Source organism: Hemitrygon akajei, chromosome 7 (assembly GCF_048418815.1).
Source record: "Hemitrygon akajei chromosome 7, sHemAka1.3, whole genome shotgun sequence".
NCBI lineage: Eukaryota > Metazoa > Chordata > Chondrichthyes > Myliobatiformes > Dasyatidae > Hemitrygon > Hemitrygon akajei.
Window position 1 is genome coordinate 75,621,034 of NC_133130.1, and position 10,342 is coordinate 75,631,375.

At 37.7% G+C, this 10,342-nt stretch overlaps 1 protein-coding gene across 3 annotated transcripts in view; it reads left to right on the top strand.

Annotated features, from left to right (window-relative positions):
- Positions 1 to 8,095, top strand: part of etaa1a (ETAA1 activator of ATR kinase a) — a 32,969-nt gene extending 24,874 nt beyond the window's left edge. For 2 of the 3 annotated variants that reach the window (XM_073051243.1, XM_073051245.1), the window contains 2 exons: positions 2,073 to 4,300; positions 6,405 to 8,095. In XM_073051243.1, coding sequence (XP_072907344.1) covers positions 2,073 to 4,300; positions 6,405 to 6,538 — 2,362 coding nt within the window. In that variant the 3' untranslated portion in view covers positions 6,539 to 8,095. Of the gene's footprint in view, positions 1 to 2,072; positions 4,301 to 4,401; positions 4,821 to 6,404 lie in introns of those variants that run through there. The other variant, XM_073051244.1, reaches the window with a different exon arrangement.
- The last annotated feature ends 2,247 nt before the right edge of the window (positions 8,096 to 10,342 follow it).

Genomic DNA, 10,342 nt, shown 5'->3' on the forward strand with positions numbered 1-10,342 from the left:
TGGCGTGAGCGGGTGCCTCATACTGAAATATTTGTAAAGACCAACTGCAGAAGTATTGAGGCCATGATCAGCCAGCGTCAGTTGCAGTGGCTGGGACACAGGATAAGGATGCCCCCATGTCGGCTACCCCGCAGAGTGTTATATGGCCAGCTACATCATGGTCAACGCTCAGCTGGAGGGTCGAAGAAGTGCTATAAGGATCAGATGAAGAATGCTTTTACGGAAGTGCAAGATCAGACCTGAGGACTTGGAGGATGTTGCTGCTGACCATACCACTTGGCGACAGTTGCGTAGGGACGGGGTTCGTATTCTGGTGATGGATAGAACAACCAGAAGACAGCAGAAGAGAGCCAGGAGAAATGCAGCCATGGTTGCCACCACTACCACATATACATGTCCCACCTGCAATAGAGCTTGTGGGTCCAGGATAGGACTGTATAGTCATCAAAGATCTCACCGTTAAAGGAGTGGACGTCATTATTGGATTTCGATGGACAACCGAAGAAGAAGGAGAATAATCGTGGTGGAGATTGTGTTGCCTTCCCTTACTGATTGATGTCTGTTGGTCAGGGAATCAAGGATCCAGATGCTGAGGAAGGCATTGACTCCCAGGGTCTGGAGTGGATAATATTATGTTTCAGGACTGAAACTTTTATAGAAAGCTGGATTATGATGGAAATATAATTTTCTAATCACAGGTTTAAAAAAAAAGACAAGTCAATGTAATCCATTGAAAACAAAACTATCCATTGTTTCCTATTGAGTATTATGTTCAAGATATATACAGAATCCGTAACCAGGAAATGTAAAATTTGCTGTTAAAATAGCTTCCATGGTTCATTTGCATTTGAGAGCTATTAATTAAGAATTTGTGCCAAAACTGTTGAAAATATTTGGGCTTGGCTTTCACATGTTTCAATGCATGTAACACTCAGAATTGATAACATTATAAATTAACGTCAAACCTTGCAGAGTACTTGAGTAATAGTCTGAAAAAGCCCATTCACAACACTGACCCAAAAATTCTTCATGTCATATAAATCATTGTGAACTTTTGGATTTCATTTCTTGCTGGGGCAGTTTGACCTTTATTTGTTTTAGTTTCCTGGGGACACTGGTAAAATAATGACATCATTGGGTGACTAATCAAGTTTAAAGAAACCCAAGAGATGCTTTGAATTTAAAACAAGGCTCTGAACCTGCTTGCAAGTTAACTGCTTTATGACCTGTAACATTTGGGTGCAGTTATTCAGGATGTTACCAAATTTAATTCTGCTTCAAGCAGTTTATTATTGTTTGAGATACATGACCATTTTGGAAACGAGAAAATCTGCAGATGCTGGAAATCAGAGCAACACACACAAAATGCAGGAAGGTTTGGAAGGGTCCTGCCCAAAGGGTTTCGGCCCAAAACATCGACTGTGCTTTTTCCCATGGATGCTGCCTGACTTGCTGAGTTCCTCCAACATTTTGTGTGTTGACCATTTTGGAAAAGGATTTGTTTCTATCATTATGCTTTGCATCAATTGTGACTTTGGTAAAATAATAATCATGATTGGAAAAAGTCAACTTAATTGTTTTTCTTAAAAGGTACATTTTTCTATTTCTAAACCTTCTTTCAGTTCCTCAGATTTCAATGACTTGTGGATCTGTATATATGCGTTGATCTAAGTTGAGGGTATTTTCCTTAATAAAAGGAGTAATTTGCATGCTGCTACTGCATTTGGTTGCATTTCCATCTCCATATTAATTAAACTTTATTGAAGTTTCTTCCTTTTATGTTTGCATTATTATTTTTGTGCAACTCTTACTCTTATGCCTTTAATTTCATTTTGTACATCAGATCCGCTTTAATGAAGAATATTAACGCAGGTAAACATTTTCAATTTGGTGGTCTCGTGATTTTTTTCCCCCAAGGTTAAAATTACTTTTCACCCACTTATTAATCTCTTGATGGTGTGACTTTTGTGCTGTTAACATTTTGGAAAACGCTACAGACATTTTGTCTTGTGTAAAGATATTAAACCAAGGAAAGAAAATGTGAGAAATTTTCAAATGTTTTTTCATTTCAGATTTCAAAGAAGCACAGAGGAAGAATTAATGAAGTTGGCAAAAGAATTTGATCGGAATATGGTAGAACAAGATACCAGTTATGGTCAAGAAATTAGTGAACTTAACGAGATTCTGGGCGATGGAGATTCAGAACAAACAATATGCACTAAGCAAGCAAACTGTGACGTTTCAGCATTGGAAAAGGTGGCTGAGACTAAAATTACTGAGCAAGTTGAACATGATGGAAGACGGACCCTTCCCTTGCTAAGGTTGCACAGTCAGATTAGTAGTCAGAAGTCATTGGATCTAGAAGCTGAAGCTGCTGTCAATGCCTTGTTTGATGGGCCCACTCAGTATACCAGCCTTCCCTTGAGTCAGGGCTTCTCAGGAGATGACAGTTCAAGTCCGAAATTAAATGACTGTCATACTGCCGAAGCAGCTTCAACACCTGCAAAAGGCAACACTGATCATGACAGGAGCATGGATATAACAAGTGTAGGAGAGCAAGTGGTTTCATTTTCAACTGCTTTTAAACAAAAGACAATTCCTCATGTCTCTTCGCCAGTTGAACTGGATCTAAACAACTCTAAACACGACAAAAAGTTGGTTTATGAAGATTCCACTACTGATTTTAAATTACACCAACAAGAGACAATTGACGTTCAACCCAAAGGCAAAACAGCTGCAGCTTGTTCATTTGAATCCGTCCTTGATAATGGGTTTGATGACTGGACGAATGATGACTGGATGGAAGATGACTCATTTATATTGCAAATTTCACAAATCCCAGAACTGATTGATTCTCCCACTGAATGCACACACTTTGGAAACAAGTCCTTGGATACCCCTGGCCAACAAGTTACAAAGGAGTTTAAGGATGCAAATGAGCCTAAGGATAATTCTGACGTAGTACCATCTGTGTCATTTATGCAAAGTTCTATCAGCAAGTCCAACAGCAAAGAGTTTGTAACCAAGACCTTACAGTTTGGAAAAAAGTCTGAAAGAGCAAAGCCAAGGGCTACGTTTACATTACAAAACAAAGCAAACTGTAAGATATCTGATGAGCAATCTGTCAAAAAATGTCAGCCAGATAAAGACTTTACAGGTGCAATTAATACGGTAAAGAAAAAAGAACTAAAGAATTCTGATTTTTCAACACCTCAACATGTTTCCAACCTGTCTAAGGAATCTCTAAGGAAATTGACTTCTTTGACTTGTGCAAAATCTTTTAAACAGGAGAATCGATATGATGACAGTACACAGAAAAAAACACAGCATTCCCTTGTTTTACAAAAGCTTGCTTCTAGTGAGAATTCTGAATTGAACTTGGTTAGTATGCTGGCATCTGAAAGACCCTGTGGTGCTGGCACAGAGAAGGGATCTGATGTAGAGATGCAGAGTACTTCTTCTGAGTTTGTGGTTGATGATTGGAATGATGCAGAGTTCTACAGTGAAATTCAAAACGCGTTTTCTGAATCTGATATTTTATGGGAAACTGGTGATGATGATGATGATTTAAACAGGATGTGTGATGACGTAGAAAAGCTGATTGAAAACCAGAATTCTCAAGTGACTTTACATACTGGAATGATAGAATTGAAGGTAGCGAATGGCAACCGGAGTTTAACAAACAAAAATATGCATAAAAATCAGTGTACCAATCAGCTTAATGGACAGCAAAAGCATTTAAATCAAAATCAACCATCAAAACAAAATGTCTTACCTTCATTGAGGGCTCAACCTACGCCAACAGATTTGATCTGCACAGTCTGTACTATAACTACGTCCTCTACACAAAGCCATCATTTGAATTCTGCAAGCAATTTCCAGAGTAAATCTTTATCAAATATATCCAAAATGTGTGCTGTGAATGTTAACAGAATGGCTTCTGGGTCTGGTTCAAGAAACTCTATTGATGCTTCAAATATTCCAGGTTCTGCAAACTTTGGCCATGGGCAGAAAATTTGCATGTCCACTGTGACCACAGGTCATCCAGTCCCCAAATCATGTGGTATAGCTGGCCTTACCAGAACTCCAAGGTTCACTTTCAGTAAAGTTACAAGTTCTTCTGTGATTGGTGTTCAAGGGAACACTAGTAGTCACGCAACACAGTATGCTTTCGGCAACAGGGATCATGTAAAAAGCTCCATGGAAAAATGTGTTCAGTCAAGTGAAATTACTGCAACTATACAGTATCCAACAGCATCTCTGAAGAGACATTTCTCAGACTCTACTTTAGAGCTCAAAGGTGATCAGATTATTTAGTTTTCACCATTTAACGTTCACTTGTAATCAGTTGTAATTATTGCACTTTTGTGGCATATCTATTCATGCTGGTGTCTTTTTCAGGAAATAGTGTTTTCAAATGCTGATTCAACAGGGATAATTCCTTCATTTACAACAGAAACAGGGAGCCTGCCCAATGAATTCTGATCAGGGAATGGGTTTATCTATACTTGAATTCATAATGTGAACTCCAAGCCGCTGAGACTTGTTCTCAGAGCAGTACCAATTGAGCTGAATAATCCCCAGGTAGATTAAGTTGCCTTGATTATATTGTCAGTATTTAAACATTCCTCCCAGTTTAGTTCACAGTTTGATAATTAATATCTTCGTTCCTTAGATTGTACAGATGTTATGTTGATATTGTGACTGCAGCAATAAGGATTTTTGTTCTTCCGCGGTTATGCTATTCTTTCCTTCCCATTCAAGCCCCACCATTAGATACAAAGTAACACACGCAAACTGCTGGAGGAACTCAGCAGGCCAGGCAGCATCAATGGAAAAAGTAGAGTCGATGTTTCGGGCTGTGAGTCTTGCTGAATTATCTTGGTCCGAAATGTTGACTGTACTCTTTCCATTGATGCTGCCTGGCCAACTGAGTTCCTCCAGCATTTTGTGTGTGTTGCTTGGACTTCCAACATCTGCATATTTCTCTTGTTTGTGATTAGATACAAAGTTTTGCTTTTTATACTGGAATTCTTAACATAAACAAGAAAAGTAATTACTAAAAATGGGCTTGACTCTAAAAGGGGAAATGAACATGGTTTGTTTGGAGAGAGATTTAGAGGATACATTGATGGAGGAGGCAAATCCGAAAGAGATTTCAGAGAATAAGTTGAGTATAGAACACAGAGGGAATGTACGATAAAGTTTTTCTTTAAAGCAGGAGAGGATAAGGGGCCAATATCATTTGTGAGAACATAACCATTCACCCTCCATGATTGTTACATATGATTCTATTCAGGATTGGCTGAGTTTTGGCCTAATTACATATTCCCATCATATCCCTTAATACTCTTGGTTAAAACAAAATCTGTGTCAAAATTAAAATAAGGAAATGAGCTCAGTCAAAGGAAGTAATGGTGCTGGATAAAGTGGATACAGTTTATGAAGAGAATACAGGTAATAGAGATACACAGCACAAAACAAGCCCCTCCAACTAAATCCATGCTGATCATGAATCACCCATTTACATATTTACACTTGTTTCATTATTCCAGTGTTTTTTTTTGTTCTCACCACTTTCTCAGCAATTCTCCCCAGTTTCTACCACACACTGGTACATTGGGGACAACTTGGAACAGCCAGCTAACCTACCAACTTACACATTCAAATTCCACATGGACGGAATCAGGTTTGAACGCAGGCATTGTGAAGCAGTAGGTCTGCAAGCTGTGCCACTGTCAACCAGCTTTTTGTAGAGATGGCAAAGGTTTATGATAGTTAAATAGTTGCGGGCTACAGTATACAGGCTTAGATTGCAGGAAGGCACAATTATGCAGATAAAGCTAACTTCAAGGATTCTGTATAATGGTAATAACCAACCGCAGCAACTTAATCTATCTTGAAGAAGAGGAAGTCTGCTAATGCTGGAAACAAAGCAACACATACAAAATGCTGGTAGAAGTCAGCAGGTTAGGCAGCATCTCTGTTAAAGAGTAAACAGTTGATGTTTCCAGCCGAGACTCTTCATCTGTCTTGAAATGTGTGTTCTGCTAAATAATCATATCTTGTGATCCACATTAACTGACCATTTTTCAAAATAGAAACACAAGGGATTTAGATGCTGGAATCTGGAGCAATAAACAATATGCTAGAGGAACTCACCATGCCAGGTAGCATCTGACTGGTCTCAATGAAGAGCCTTGATCGGAAACATCAACTGTCCATTTCCCTTCAAAGATGCTGCCTGCGTGACCTGCTGAGTTCCTCCAGCATCTTGTTTGTTGGACTATATTCCAAAATTTGGATTATTTAAAATTTAAGTAAAACTAAATGCTGCATGGGTTGCACATCTAAGCTGTTATTTGTCTCAAAGAATGATGCTTTTTATGTTTTCATTTGTGCAGTTGGTGAAATGGTGGAGAAGCCAGTGGCAAAATGTTCTCAGCAAGAGATTGAAAAAAAGAAGCAAGCAGCATTAGCTCGGAGGAAGATGAAAATGCAAGCCAACTGCACTCATCCATCAACTGTGACTTCATGAATCCAAAAAATGACTTTATTATAAGAAAGTAATGAAGAAATCAGCACTTGAATAAAGGAGTGTACTTTTTCTTTTCTGTGGTAAAACCAGATAATCAGGTTCTGCATCTTTTTCCTTCTCTAATGTAGCCCAGTAAGTTAATGGAGCACATTGCTGAGCAACAGAACTAAAGGTTATGGAAGATTCTTTTATTAAAGAGGAATTTGAAGTATTATCTCACAGATGTATTTCTAATATCATGATTTACATTGTGCTTTTCCCACAGCCTTCTTTTCTATTTTTGTTTATCTTTTAACTGATTTGACTCTCTGTTCCTGCCCTCTAAGCCCAATGTTGCAGTTTATGGGTACAATTTCAGCAACAGTATTGAGTAGGAGAAAAAAATCAGGATTTTTTTCCTTTAAATCAAGGACATAGATGTTAATTAAATTTTCCTTGCTGCTACCTATTTGAAAAAAGTTCACTTAGCAAAGACTGGGAATTCAAGCGGTGGTCTGCGTGGGTGAGTCTTAACCAGATGTTTCACTGAGAATCCTATTTGAAAGATTTCCAGAAATTGCTTACTGGTTATGCATGAAATACTAATCAAAATTTGAATTGAGTTCCTTAGTGATACCAGCAACCTATATCAGACTTTCCAGATTAAACTGCACAATTTTGAGCTGCACTATGTATTTAAATAGTTTGCCTTAGTTTAATTTATGTATTTTGCTTTGCCAATGAGGTGCTTCCAAGAAGTTCCATTCTTGCTGTGAAAGATGTTCCATCTTAAAGAGAGTTTTACTTTCTTGTTGTTGTTAAGTTGTTTTTAGTTGGTTTAAAAATGTTTTGGTTTAAAGCTCCTGTACACCATTTGACTTTTCTTCTAAACACATTAACTGCTGCCCCAAATAGCTGCCCAGAATCATGGAAATCAGAGTATTTTTTTTCATTTTACACCATGGAGTTTTATGTTCATTTGTCACTACTTTGGTGTTGCTTAAAACATAAGCATTTTCCATTTTTCTTTAATTTACATTTGAGTACGATGAAAGGTCAATTCCAAAGCTCAGACCCAGACAAATGTTTCATTTGGATTTATTTTGTCATGTGAATAAAGCTGAGGTGACATTTTTAATGTATTCATAGATGACTGCAATAATGTTCCATAACTTTTACTGCATAAATGTTTTGTCACAAACAGTCTCTGTTATCTCTTATAATCTACCTCAAAACATGGACATTTAATTAAACTATTCTTGACCCTGTCCAATGGTTTATTTAATGTAATAATTGGGTGAAATATTTGTGATACTTCGTCAGTTATTAGATATATGCCTTTTAGTTAAATTTGATACCTTTTTTGGTTTGTATGCACTACTTTGTTAATGTTTGTGGTCTAAGACTTAAAGAGCAGTCTGAGAGCAATTGTAATGTTCCAATTCTGCAGCATTATTCTTTGCAGTAGATTTCTGCTGACCTCTAATGCTTCGGCAAGTGTACATATGTAAGTGTTTATGTATACCTGGTGGTTTTTAACCAAGAGTCTAGACATCTAATAAAGAAAAATTTCAAGGAGTCATTTGGTATTAGAAAATGGCAAACTAATGTACCTTGCATTTTGCTTATATGCAGTTCCATTTACTATTCTTAAGGGAATAATCTAGTTAACTTTCTGTATTTGGCTGAGTGCTTGATAAAATTGTAGCAATCAACTATGTTGCAAAGCTGAAGATTTTCTGTTAAGATTTCATATACTGCCGCTCTGTCTAGGACCATACTAAATTTATTTGAAATTTAATATACACGGAACTAGTTTTAAATGAATCGCTTGTGAAAATATTGCAGTATCTGTGAATTTGGCAATCTTGCTAATAGGCAGAGTTGATCTCATTGGATGTTAATCTTAATGATTCACATTTCTAATGAACCATTTACATTATTGACCAGCATATGGCTGCTGGTAAGATTGGGTGGTTGCAATTTATCATAGAATCATGCAGCATAGAAATGGGCACTTACAGCGCAACATCCGTTTCAACAGTGAAGACTATCCGTGCTAATTCCATTTAACTGCATTGGACCTCATCCCTCTATGCCCTTCCTGTCTAGGTACTTGTCCAAATACCTTGTAGCTGCTGTAATTCTATCTGCTTTTACCACCTTTGACAGCTTATTCGAGATAACCATCACCCTTTGAGTGGAAATATTAACCCTGCAGATCTCCTTTAAATTCCTCTTTTCTCATCTTAAACCAATGCCTCTAGTTCTTGACTCCCCTGCCTTGGGAAAAAAAATAGACTATTCATAAATAGTATGCATCTCATAATTTTATAAACCTGAACATAGAAATAACAGACCCTTTGACCCATGAAGATGTGTTGACTTTTGAACCTATTCTAAGATTAATCTTAACTCTTCTGTCCAATATAGCCCTCCATTTTTCTATCATCCATTTGCCTATCTCAGAGTTTCTTAAATGTCCCCAATGTTTCTGTCTCTACCACCACTACTGTGTTTTTAAAAAAGCTACTTCTGACATCCCCTATACTTTTTAACAATCACCTTAAAATTATGCCTCTCATATTAGTCATTTGATCCTGTTAGAATCTTGTATTCCTCTAGCAAGTCACCTCTCATCTTCCTTTGCTCCAAAGAGAAAAGCCTGAGCTTGCTCAACTTTTCCTCATAAGACATGCTTTCTAATCCAGGCAGCATCTTGGTGAATATTCTCTGCACCCTCTCTAAAGTTGTCACATCCTTCCGGTAATGAGGTGACCAGAACTGAACTCGATATTCAAACTGTGGTCTAACCATGGTTTTATTGAGCTGCAAAATTACTTTGCATCTTTTGAACTCAATCTCCCGACTAACTAAGGCCAGCTTCATACACCTTGTGCAGCCACTTTGAGGGATCTATTGACATGGATCCTCCTCGCTGCTAAGAATCCTACCATTAACCCTGTATTCAGTCTTTGAATTTGACCTTCCAAAGTAAATCACTTCATACTTTTCTGGATTGAACTCCATCTGCCACTTCTCAGACCAGTTGTACATTCTGTCAATTTCCCTTTGTAACCTACGACAACCTTTGACACAATCCTCAACCCCATCTCTCTAAGGTTACCCCTTAGTTTCCTTTGTTTTAGTGAGAATAGCATATCAAAGTTCTTCTAACTACAGTTCTCCAATCCAGGCAACATCTGGTGAATCTCTGCTGCATTCTCTCTATATTGCAACTACTAGCTTCCTAAGGTACACAAACCAGAATTGACAAAAACTCCAAGTGCAATCTAATCAATGCTTTGTTCAGCTGTAACGTGATGCCCCAAGCTCTCATCAGTTCTTCCTTCTTATGAACACTCAGATTATGTACAGCCTGCACACATGAATGAGCATTTGGAGACCAGTGATATGGATTTACCAGTGCAGGGCTGCGGGCAGTCCATTTACAGTTTCATTTCTGATTGTGAGCTGTTCAGGTTAAAAACAGTTAATCAGAATAGTGTCTGGAAAGGACTTATCCTCAAAGCCTCAACCTATGAATTTGTTTGCCTTTATGTGGAGGAGCATTCAGTAGAAGGTGATAAAGTCTTCTTCACTATCCTGCTGTGTTACCATTTTCAGGGACCTATGTACTTCCACTCTTGGTCCCTCTGTACATAAATTCTCCTGAAGTCTCTATCATTAACTAATATGTTCTACTAGAATATCAGTTCTCAAAGTGCATTACATCATACGTTTGGATTAATTTCCATTTGTCACTGCTCTCAATTTTCTAACTGATCTATAATCCTGTATCCTTGGAAAGTGTTCTTCGTTATC